This window comes from Drosophila innubila (genome assembly GCF_004354385.1).
Source record: "Drosophila innubila isolate TH190305 chromosome 3R unlocalized genomic scaffold, UK_Dinn_1.0 2_E_3R, whole genome shotgun sequence".
Classification (NCBI taxonomy): domain Eukaryota; kingdom Metazoa; phylum Arthropoda; class Insecta; order Diptera; family Drosophilidae; genus Drosophila; species Drosophila innubila.
This window is the reverse complement of record NW_022995380.1, coordinates 17,747,004-17,759,984: the sequence shown is the minus strand read 5'-3', so window position 1 is coordinate 17,759,984 and position 12,981 is coordinate 17,747,004. Positions and strand designations below refer to the sequence as shown.

The 12,981-nt window shown below is 32.9% G+C and overlaps 1 protein-coding gene across 21 annotated transcripts in view; it reads left to right on the top strand.

Annotated features, from left to right (window-relative positions):
• LOC117790808 (tropomyosin-2) overlaps positions 1-12,981 on the top strand; it is a 29,397-nt gene that overhangs the window by 12,777 nt on the left and 3,639 nt on the right. For 8 of the 21 annotated variants that reach the window (XM_034630382.1, XM_034630394.1, XM_034630380.1 and 5 more), the window contains 6 exons: positions 3,004-3,137; positions 4,474-4,591; positions 7,355-7,425; positions 8,845-8,920; positions 9,089-9,151; positions 11,318-11,387. In XM_034630382.1, coding sequence (XP_034486273.1) covers positions 3,004-3,137; positions 4,474-4,591; positions 7,355-7,425; positions 8,845-8,920; positions 9,089-9,151; positions 11,318-11,387 — 532 coding nt within the window. Of the gene's footprint in view, positions 1-3,003; positions 3,138-3,304; positions 3,423-4,473; positions 4,592-7,354; positions 7,426-8,072; positions 8,144-8,844; positions 8,921-9,088; positions 9,152-9,724; positions 9,788-11,317; positions 11,388-11,881; position 12,981 lie in introns of those variants that run through there. The other 13 variants (XM_034630384.1, XM_034630395.1, XM_034630378.1 and 10 more) reach the window with 6 other exon arrangements.

Here is a 12,981-nt window from a genome sequence, read left to right as displayed (position 1 = left end):
ATTTACATAAACTCGCGCGAAAGCATCACAAATAGAAGAATGAAGAAATCTTAACAGTGTTTTGTTTTGTGCGCTTTCTCAGCGACAAAAGAAAACCGGCTTTTCTACTCAGTTTAGATAGCGGTGTTCTAAATTCGATTAATTATGATTTTGACGCCGTGGCCATCAATAAATGGCTTCTTTTTAAATTTATGAATGTTTGTTTGTGTGTGTGTGTGTGCTTCATCACTTTTTGGCACAAGCCCTCTTTCCATAAAGTTTTATGTGCGCTTAATTCGATTCTAATTAGACAATTGCGCGAGAGCAGCAATGTAGGGCTTGTATGTGTGTGTGTGTGTATATCTGTGAAATCACAGTTTGCACCGCAATGACAACATTGTTGACGTCATATTTTGCGCGCTTCTCGAGGAGTTTTTAAATGCTTTAACCGAAGCGAATAAATTATATTTTTAAATTGCTTTTAGACCCTTAAAATATTTGAAAAGAAAATAGCACCGTTCACATGTTGCACAATTTTAAAGAAAAGGCAAAAACTAAAAAAATAATTCAACGGCACTCCTCAAATTCATTTTCATCAACCACTCGTACCCCTCATTTTGTCTATGCCCCGTTAGCTGTTAGTTTTTGCTCTCATTTTTCCCTGCTTTTGTTAAGTGATTGACGTTTAGTTTATTCCCCTTCAGTTGCACAAAAGCTAAAACAAAACATAATGTGCTTTATTGTTGAATTTTTTTAGACAATGCTTTCAATGTCATTTTCGTGGCCCCAAAAAGCGATCATCCTCTCTCTCTCTCTCTCTTTCCCAGGCTGACACCGTTCTCTTTGCTGACTCCCCCTCCTTGTTGTCAGGCAATTGAACACTGATAATTTCAATGCCTCATTGTGACAAATTGGTTTTGATTTGTTGCTTTTACACACACACACACACACACACTCTGTACTCTCTTCCTCTCTCTCCCGCTCTGCTGTGTATTTCGTAATTTCCCAAAGCAAAGCCAGTGCGAGATTACAACACATGACAACGACAGCAGCCATACGTACATACGTATGTATATGTATATTTGTAAGCTGGCTGCTATAAAACCCTGTCCTCACAAAAAGAGCAGATTTTATGCTTGAGAGAGCGTTAGTATTATACGGTTTACAAGTTGTCTGCTTATTGTTTTCATGGCTTATTTTTCGGTTCATAATTAAAAATGCATCATATAACATGAAAATAAAAAACACACCCTACGCACTCGAACGTAGCCGCCTGTCTTTCTTATATTATTGTTGCTTTTTGGGTTGCCACGGCAATTCGAGTCAAATATTATTTCAAGGTGTGTGTGACTAAGCCGTCAACAATTTTTTTATACAATTTCTTAGCCATGCAACTTTTGCATACTCATGGCTTTTATTATTTATTATCATTTTATTTCATTTACCTTTTTTTTTTGTGTTTATTATATTTTTTTGCATTTTGACGGTTATTTTTTATGAGCCATTGCCTTGAAACCTATTCTCTGTTTTGGCTTTGCATTTCTTTTGGGCTTGCGTTAAAAAGCGTTTAATCTTCAATACGTTCTGTTAATGAGTTCAAAGCAAAGACCAAAATTCGCCTAGTTCTATCTCTGTCTCACCCAATTATGACTCCCGCTATTTTTAAACGAAACTCAAGCTCAATGTATTTTTGTTTCCCTTTTATTTCTTTCTTTGGCATTTTTTGTTGTTTCTACTGCTGTTGCTTCATCAAAGGTTTTGTTGTTTGACTCTCTCGTGTGTGTTTGGAAAGCTACGCTGCTCCCCCTATTTAAAATGCTTTTTTTTATTTTTTATTATCGTTAAACTTACGCCTGTACATATACAGTATGCATGTATGGGTGAGTTGTGTGTGTATTTGAGTGTGTGTATTTTGTATGCTGCCCGTTTGGCCCGACTGTTTGGACGATGACGTAAGCCAAAGCGGCACGGTTGCTTTTGGTTCCAATTCATAATCACACGATACTTTTACGACGCTCAGTCGCCGCATTCTAAGCGTCACATACATACATACATACATATGTAATTATGTATGCTCTTAGTAAATATGTACGTATGTATGGGTGTATGTATGTTTGCAATGCAAAATTGGCAATATTGCCGTCCCGTCGCGACGCGTCGTCCAGTGAGTGGATCTGGACTGCCTTGTCCATTTGTTGCCGCTTTTGGTCAAAGTCGTTTTAAGCCATTTTTGGGCGTGTGCTGCACACATTTAATTCATTTTCGCTTTTCAACGTTTGTATCTTTCTCGTTCTTGTTGCTGTTGCTGTTGTTTTTGTTGTCATCTTAATAAGGCAATGGAACATCGCATGCGACGGCGTCAATGTCAAATATTTTCCGCTCTTTAATGGGCATGTTGTGCTTGTGCTCTCGCTTTTGGAAAAACTTTTTGCTGAGAAAAACTGGCAGTTGAAAATGTTTTAATATTTGGCAAGGTTGTTTCTCAAAGTGTTGACGTCATTGTGTGGATATTTTTTTTTACTGTAGTTGCTGTCATTAGCTGTTGCCTATCTTTTGGGGCTGCCAACTTGATTAACAGATAAACAAGGGAAATCGATATGTCCGCAGTAATTGACAGGTTTCTTGATGTTGACGGCTATCGATTACACACGCAAGCCCAAAATGCTTAGGGTATTTGACCTTGCTAAATCAACTGGCTAAAACGCTGACTCTCGCAAAGGTGGAAACAAAAAAAAAACAACTTTACTTTCAGATGGAACACAAGCTGCGGTCGACTTCAAATTAGATATATATTTACAAATATATGAAGAGGGGGGTGGGATTTAAAGTAGTAGAAGAGAGCGCAAATATTAGGTTCCAAATTTTGATACCAAAAGTAGCAAATATTTGAAGTAGTGTATTTCTTGCTTTAGTATTAAGTATATTAAGTTTACGTTTATAAGCATTTAATTAAGTTTTCTTAAGTATTTTGTATGGTTTGCTATATTGTCTTGTTCGTTCGAACATCGAATATTTGTTTTATAGGCCGAATCTGAGGTCGCTGCATTGAACCGTCGCATTCAATTGCTCGAAGAAGACTTGGAACGCTCTGAGGAGCGTCTGGGTTCCGCCACAGCCAAGCTGTCGGAAGCTTCTCAGGCTGCAGATGAGAGCGAACGGTTAGTACAAGTTTTTTATATTTTTTTACAATTAATCTTTTCATAAATGTCCAATGATAATACGTATGTGCTTAAATTGTTAAGTCTACAGGTTACCTAAGCAACTTAAGTATCAAGATCTACATATAAACAATGCTCTTTTTTTATTAAATGCTTTTGAAATTTAGGATACGAAAAGCGCTTGAAAATCGCACAAATATGGAAGATGACAAAGTAGCTCTATTGGAGAATCAATTAGCGCAAGCAAAATTAATTGCAGAAGAAGCTGATAAGAAATATGAAGAGGTATAATAATATTCATATTTCTTGAAACATCTCTCAAAGTTTAGGGCATTAGGGTTAATAGGGTTATTTCGTCGTTTACTCTTTGTTTTTATCCAACTTTTCTTTAGTTTTCTTTTGAGGTTACTAATTAGGTTGTGGGTTAAATACTGCGCTCTCTTACCAACTCTTAACAGAAATAATTATAATAATCAGAAGCTACTTTTAAGTTCTCTCAAAACCGATTTCTGTAAACAGCATTTAGTTATTAAGCTCTCTACAACGCCGACCGACCGCAGCCATCTCGACCAAGGATTGAAACCATGGATTGTATTGTATCAATATAAATAGTTATTAAGTACTTATGTATATACACAGTTTAATGATGATATGGCATGTGTCTAGCTTATGGTAGTATATCTTAGTAACTGGCTGTCTAAATATTTATATGTTTGTATGTGACAAGAGCTAAAACATTGCCTTGTGCTTTATATCGTAGAGAAGTTCAGAAGACTACACATCTACTATTAAACTTTCCACAATTTTCGATAATTTAAAAATGACTGAAGTATTTTTGATATAGAAAACACTACACAAAGCACTGTTTCAGCTACTCGTAATATTTGTACTGTAATTTTTTCTTAATATTGACTGAACTGTAAAACTCAACAAGCAACAACAAATTCTTGTTTCTTTTGCAAAATTCTCAAAATCTGTACTACTATGGAACGAACTAAAAATCAATGAAAAACCTAATTCTCCTGTCCAAAACTGTCTATATCTCTGTGTGTATCACTGCGATTCCATTATGTGTTTGTCATAATGTCAACAACAACAAATCAACCAAACAACAACAACAACTCAACACTTTCTACACCGATGTGGATGTGATGACGTCGAATGATTCACGACAAACGAAAAAAAAATCGAATAACATTTTGGGGCTGTACCAATGTGAAATCCAATGACAAATCATCGATATAACAACTTGGTCACTGTCTTCTATGGGCATGGTCGCAACGTCGTCATCCTATAATATCTCTCAATATGTATATATATTGAATTATATATACAGTGCTCGCAAGATTCTTGAGAATCGCGCCCTTGCCGATGAAGAACGCATGGACGCTCTTGAGAATCAGCTGAAGGAAGCGCGTTTCCTTGCTGAGGAGGCTGACAAGAAATACGATGAGGTGCAGCTAAATACCAATTTAATTACTTTAAGCAATAATAACAACAACAGTAACAGTAATAGTAAACAATGTCATCCAATAACAACAACAACAACAACTACCAACAACAACAATAACAATGCAATTAGTACTGCTGCTGCTGTTGGTGAAACTTCAACTTTATCCTCCACTTCATTGACACACAACAACAACAACAATAATACTGATAAAACTAATAATACTTGATCTGTAACTGATTTCTATGCCAAACAAAAAGAGTGAAATAATTTTCTTAAATACTTTGGTTAAGCCAAGCCTTGAATAAACAATTTTGGCACAGGAATCAGCAACAGGCAACAGGTGCTGATATTGTAAAACTTGTGCTTAAATCGATGATGATGATGATGATGATGAATGACATGTAGATGATGATGATTAATGTGCAGCTATAGCTTTCGATTATGCTAGCATGCCGCCCGATATACGAAATATATATACATATATAAATATGCAAAATTAACCACTGTATTAGTCAAGATCAATTGTATTTATGTATATATGTCTATATATATATAGATCAAGTTAATTCAATATGATATGTGAAATTTTTGATTGTAACTGTCTGAACAAAGTCTAGCAAGAACATATATGTATGTGTTACGTATGTAAAATGAAATGTAAAGTAAATGTTAAGCGATCCCATACAAACTGTTAATGTACTCAAAGTACTGTGGAGCAAACTCAAGCAAAATCTATAAAACAAAATTCTAAAAAAAATTATATTGATATCTATGTAAAATGTACACAATATTGGCCTTAAACATATCCCAACAACAAAAAAAAGCAAAGCAAATTGAAAATATTTAGTTTCTTTCTATTCTATTGTAAAATTGGTTGGGTTTATAGAATATTTTTGTATAAATTTTTTGAATCAAATGTATGCAATTACTAAACTAAATCTATAGATATTGCAATATATGTATACATATAAATAAAATATACAAATATGTAACACTTATTAATTAAATAATTAAATTGAATTATAACATTTTTGCAATAAAGTTGATAATAACAAAATCTATCTATATTTCTAAATGAAGAGTTGTACAATAAAGAGCGAATAGACGAAGATATCAGATAAATGTAGACTGAGATGGTTTTAGGATTGCGTTTACTTAATTTTTGAAATTGAGTTCAACACGTTCGTTTAGCACTTTTTCAACTCGATGCTTACGTGCTTTTTTATATTTTTATACGTCAATCAAATCGGCTAAATAAAGCTATTGATAAACTGCGATTGGCGATAAGCACCAATGCCGTTGGCCTGACTGCCTGTTGCCTATCTTTTTTCGCAGAAACTGTAAACGGAAAGCGAAGAAGAACTGAGAAACACACAAAATGCGAGTTGACTGATAAGCGGGAGAGCGGTGAGAGTGTGTTGTGGAGTTGAGCATAGATTGCCAGCCCTGGCCTCTTAATTTGTATTTTTAGCGCTCCGAGTCGAGCTAATGACATAAGCAGTTAAAAAGCTGAAAATTGTTACAAAACTCTTTGATGATTAATCAAATAATTATTACGATTATTTGACCCAAGCAAACGACACTCACTATTCATACGTTGTGAATACTATGAGTATATGAATGTAAGATCTCAAGGCCTTTACCCCGTCTTCATGGTTATGACTCACACACTCTCGCTCACTCATTTTCCTAATATATGAGCGTGTCTCTCTTTCTTTCTTTCCCTTTTTTTTTCTTTTTGGATGCGCATTGCATTTTAGCCAGAAACCTGTATGATGTTGTTATTTATGAAACCATCCAATGGAGCAGCTGGCTGGCAATGCATTCCTCACTTGATTCATATGATTCATTTTGGTTCGCATTTTGAGGCGTTTCAACGAGATTTGCATACGACATCGCGTTGACGCGTATCTGGCTGGACAGCAGGAAATTCAATTTTGGATGGCCTGTAATTAAAATCCGTAGATGTAGGCGCCTCTCGTATATCAAAATTCACTGAGTACCAGCTACTAATTTGGCAAACATAATTTCCTTTCAATCTGTTGGTCTATTTGGGCCAGTTCTAAATTGGGATGTAAATTTATTTTGTATCTAGTTTGCACAAAACTTTAATATAATATCTGAGAATATTATTTCCGCTAACAGATTCATATTTAAAAACAATTTCCTCCAAAACCGCTCAGAATTAACAAAGTTAAAATGTTTTTTTTTAGGAAAATATTTTAGGCAATTTTACCTGTAAAATAAGAACACAATAGATTGATTCCATCAAAATTAGGAGGGAATAATGAATATTATATTAGAGGAAATACGCTCTTTAATGTACAACTACAAGAAATTGGATATCAATTGGTGATACTAGATATAAGTAAGCTCCCTAGTGAATTGAGTACATCAACAACTGAATGATGGTTTAACAACAATATGACACTCGAAATAAGCACAAGTTATCAAATATAAAAAAGCAACAAAAAAAAAAAAAAAAATAATCACAAACACATCAAAGCTAACAAAAACAACATTCCCATTGTTTACTACTAATATATAAAAAACATTTGTTCTTACCATAAATAATTAATCTGTAAATTTCATCATACAAAAATGTTAATGCATATTCTTTGTAAAAACAAAACAAATTTGACATATAATTTAACGCATTTTCTATGTTCTCTGTGTATATTCAAAACGATGACGAATGTAAATTATGTATAAACCAAATCAACAACACAAATCGAATATATATAAACATATATAAATATAAAAGGTTGCCCGTAAATTGGCCATGGTTGAAGCTGATTTGGAGCGTGCCGAAGAACGTGCCGAACAGGGTGAAAAGTACGTTTTCAAAAATATATTTCAAATTACAGTTTAGTTAAATGTTGCGCCTAAAAGCTTTAAAAAGTTGGTTTTTGTGTGCCAAAAATAAACAAAACAATGTGCCCATAGTTTGTAAGTTTGACATTTTTGCAGCGCTGTTAACTAACAGGTTTCTCCTATGTTAAAAACCAGCAAACCTAACCTCACTTTTGTTGAAAGTGCATTTTATGCATACTTATGTTTTTTAAAGTTTATTATTTATTGTTTTCCTTAGCTAGCTAGCTTTGCATAGTTTTTATAAATTGGTCAAAAATGTGAATATTACCACAAAAAGAAAAAAAATTGTTTTTTAATACTCTCTCTGTGTGTGTGTTTAACGAGCATGTGTTCTAGTTTAGAAAGAAATTTTACATCATGCTCCTTTCATATGCACAACATATTCACATTTTTAGCCAAGCAAATTAATCATTATTACAACTAATCGAAATACCTTTTCTATGTGCTCAAATCGCCTAACCCACAAACAAAAAACAAAAAAAAAATGCGAATCCTGTGTGTATTCAATGTGTGTGTGCTCATTAATATCCCGCCTGCCTGCTCGCCTGCCCGCCTGTTAATACCCTGTTCGACTGCTGTTAATTTCTGGTGTCGCCTCGACCCTAAAGGTGGCCAGAAAGTTAGTGCTCATGGAACAGGATCTGGAGCGTTCCGAGGAAAAAGTTGAGCTCAGCGAAAGGTTTGTTTGCTTTCACGTTTAAATACTAACTGCATTTTGTTGAAATTAAATAATTTACGCAACTGTTTATTTATAATTTGCATAGTTTAAAATTACCAAAAGAGTTTATCCCGAGGCAATCGACAGTTTTCAACGGTTTATTAAATAATACAAAACTCACAGACCAAATAAAAGTGAAATCGTTTGATGTGATTTCATATTAGTGAAATGTCGGTTCAACAATTGCTGTTATTATTATTCGTTTTTTTTTCTCGATTTTATTTAAAATATTTGCCAAACGGCTGTGCAGACCTTCGCCAGGTTTGACGAGTCATGATTGAATTTTTTTTAGCTTGACTGTCGCCTCCAGACTCGAAAGATTTGAAAGTGAAGTGTCAACTAAATATTTGTATACTCTGTAGATGTCCAAATAAAAGTATTATTAGTTTGCAAAATTCATCTACAATCTGTACATATGTGAGTAAGGACTGCAGGGTATCCTCTACCTCATCAATCGTGATTGCAGTACACTATTTACTTTATGATTTTTTGGTCTCTTCATTTTTTTTTTATTTTGCGTTGGCGAAAACATTGCGTATAATATTTAATTTATTTTCTGCATGAGACGCGCTTTTTGTTTTTCCCAGCAAACATACATAAGCAATACAACAACAAATTGTGTAAGCATCTTAACTAATGCGTTTTTATTTTGTACACTACAGCAAAATTGTGGAGCTTGAGGAAGAGCTGCGCGTTGTTGGTAACAACTTGAAGTCCCTGGAAGTGTCTGAGGAGAAGGTCAGTATGAAATGTTGCAATCAACATGCAAATTGGTTTCTATTTATCATCATATGAATGAAATATATCTCAACATTAAAATATATTTTGTATTTACTCTACATTATAAATATATATGTATTCCCTACTCCCGTAACTCCCATAAACAACAACAACAACAATAAATAGGCCAACCAACGTGAGGAAGAGTACAAGAACCAAATCAAGACCCTGAACACTCGTCTAAAGGAGGTAGATACAAAAATGCCTACAGCTATTTGCGAAAGGAGTTTCCCAGATCTGTGGAAAAGCAATCAAAACCAACCAGCGATATATCTGTTTTATTTGATCGTTTTCTTTATATTGTTGTTGTTTATATAATTACATATTATTGTTTACTTGAGCGCACAGGACCGCTCAAAGGCGAACTCGAAACTCAAATTTTTATAAAATGTCTACCGAGAGAGCAACTTGTACAATGTCCTTAACTTTGATGATTATTTGTTTTACTAATTATTGTTATATTTTCTATTTTATTTTCATATATTGTTAACACGCTCCGCTTTAATGTTGCTGCAATATTAATTATATTTATTATGTTTTAATAATGTATATAAATATAATGAAAACACTTAACGCACTGGACACAAAATGGCATAATCCTTGCCATCTGACCATCCTGCCCTGACCTGCTACGCCTGAAACTCTGCATGCTTCAACAATTTGTCTAAACAATTTGCAATTTATGTTTTGCTAACACATAAATATTTCCCACCAACGACCACAAAAACAAAAAAAATATATATAAACAATAACTAAATATAGGCCACACAAAAAGAGGAAACCTTTGAAACGCAAATCAAGGTTTTGGATCATTCCTTGAAAGAGGTATATGTGCCAAGTTGTATAGACTACAACTATATAAATACTATATATACTTAAGTATTTGTAAGCGTTTAATTGGTAGTATTTGTGGTCTCTGGTGTTGGTAAATGCATCAAATACTTTTAATCTACCTAAAAAAAAAAAAAAAAAAAAAAAGAAAATATGAAATTGCACAAATCGTTATTCTCAATTTTAAATTAATTGTACATAAGTCGTCAAGACAAATTTGTTAATTTTAAATCGTAATTTCAATATTTGATATTTTCTTTTTTTATAAAAATACCAAAATAAACCAAAGAAAAAAACGAACGCCCAAAAACGTATTGGGAAAAATACAACAAATGAACATAATCTCATGTAAAATAATGTATATCAATAGTGCGTGCATCCATGGCAAGTATTTATCCTAGGACGTGTGTGTGTACATTTTTTTAAAAATTGAAAACAACTTTTTGTGCATTGATTGCAAATCAACTAAAGTAATAAAACTACTGTCTCTTTACAACACTACTTGTGCTTGGTAGTAGCAACTGTACCCAAGAAACCAAACAAATACAATATTAATTGTGATTGCGACTTAAAAATTAATAAAGATATTGATATTCGGTAGATATTTTATAACACACAAACTATGTTACACACACAACCACACACATACGCACATGCACATCTTTATAATGATGATGACGTACTTTATACATATGTTATTATATATACCAAATATTTGTTGTATATTTCTCGACGTCTAGGCCCGCGAAAATCAGAAATATTTTGAACAGGAACTCATACAGTTCAAATTAAGTGTAGAAACTGTAAGTCGCCGCACAACTGAAAGAGCCTAGAGTATTTTCATATTAAATTAAAATATTGCTGATGTTTCTTAAAAAAATTATCCAACAATTTTAACAGCATTTCGAATTGGTTTGATTTTCAATTTGATTTAAGTATTTATTGTCTTTAATGCAGTGACTGCGTAGCGTCGTACAGCAATTGTTGTAGTTTTTATCTATATTCCCGTAATATTATTTAATTTGTCTAAATAGTACCCCAAATACATACTATAAACTATAAAGAGTCAACAACTATGTAAGCGTTTTGAGAAACTGGACAAAATTTAGTTATCTTATTTATGTTTGCTGTTTTATCGAATGTTCTTTTTAATACATTTTTTAATTGTTACATATTCATTATTTCAAACAATATATATTAATCTACATTCACTAATCCAATCAATAAGTCATACTATGAGCTAAATACTTACTGCTGGTTTTGGTAGCAAATTTGGGAAGCTTCTTTTTTTCAATAAAATACTTAATTGAATTTCTGTTGACGCGCAAGAATATAAGCACTGCTTGCTCGTGCGACTTACAACACTGATGCTTCAACAGATTTTCAATTAAAAGCCAACATGGTAAATGCGTACTTTAACATCTAGTTAAAGTTTGCGTATGACTATGTAGCTATATTAACTTTATTTTCAAATATATTTTACTAATATAATTCTTTAAACTTTCTATTTACCAACACTTAAAGGCTGAGGCTCGCGCTGAATTCGCTGAACGTTCCGTTCAGAAATTGCAGAAGGAAGTCGACAGGCTCGAAGGTATGTCCGTTAAAGAATATTTGAGTATAAGACTACGACTTTAAATCAATCAATTAGCAAGCGATAGTACAAATTTATAATTTTTTATATAATGTAGCGGTATTATTTTTATGAAGTACAAAAATATATTAAAGTTGTAGTTATTTGAGAATTTTTCAATTTATTTTTTCATTTTTGCGTAATTTTAAGTAGGTGCAAAATTAAGTTCCTTATTCCCAGTTCAAATTCCATATGTTAGTCAAGTTTTAAATTATGATTTTTAATTTGTATCCTTATTAATATATTTAAATGTATATTTTTTATGTTTATTTTTCATATGATTTTGTTCGTTGTTCGTTGTGCTTAACCGATAAACCAATTCAAATTACAACTTGTGTGCCGCTTGTACACTTCCCGCCCGCCTCACCGCCTGCGCCCGCCAACGCCCTAATGTTTATTGTTTTTGTATAAATAAATAATTATAATTTAAAACGCTGCATGCCACAAACACACAGACGACTTGTTGAATGAACGCGCTAAGAACAAACTGCTGTCGGAGGAAATGGAAGCCACTTTACATGACTTACAAAACATGTAAAAATCTAATTTGCGCTTATGTAAATTAACTAAACTGCCTGCTTTGACGTCAAATACAGAAAACTGGCGTTTTCCATATTATAATAATAGAAACACACACACACACATATAAACACAACACATACACACACACTACACTACACACACAGAGGCACATAGGACAACACCAAGTGTCTTCCATGCAGATAGAAAAGCGAGTGTAACGCCAATTTTGACAAAACTCCAAACACCTAATTATTAAGCGTTTAACTCAAAGAAAAGCAGAAAAGCAAGAAAGAAAACAAACGAAACAAATTACGATGAAATCAAAAGACAAAGCAAAAACAAATACAAAAAAACAATGTTCTCTTGCAGCAAGTGCATTCCAAAATTAACAAAACAAAAGAGAGAAAAAAAAATCAATTCCAAATTAACATTCATAATTTCAAGCAGTTCACTGCAGTGCAGTCAAGCAGTTAAAATTGTAAGTTACACTGCTTGATCGCTGGCGGCACTTTAACACTCAATGCTTTACAACACTGTTGCAATATTTTTGTTTTTTACTTTATTTTCTTTCTTAATTTGCTTTTGCTATAATTTTTGTTTTGATATTGATTGAATGATAATATGATTATAGATGGCAAAAAGACACAAATTGCAAATTAGTTGATGTGTAATTATTTATACATACATGTATTTTATGTAAAGTAAATGGAAAGATTCTATTTTGTATTTTTGTCGCCAGCCTAACTACTGTATTAATTATGCTAATATTTACATTGTTTATACAATTCAAACAAATAGTGTTTGCAAAACGTTGTGTAATATTTGCTTACTTATAAGTTGCCACGCCTATTATTTAGACACAAATTCAAAGCAAATACAAAAGAAAAAAAAACACTAAACTAAAATAATAAAAAAAAAACCCAAAAATGACACGCACACAGCGCACATCATTCCAATTTCAAGCATTTCATGATTAACATCTCTTTCTATAAATGTATTTTTAATTAAAACAAAAATGATTAATGATGAAAAG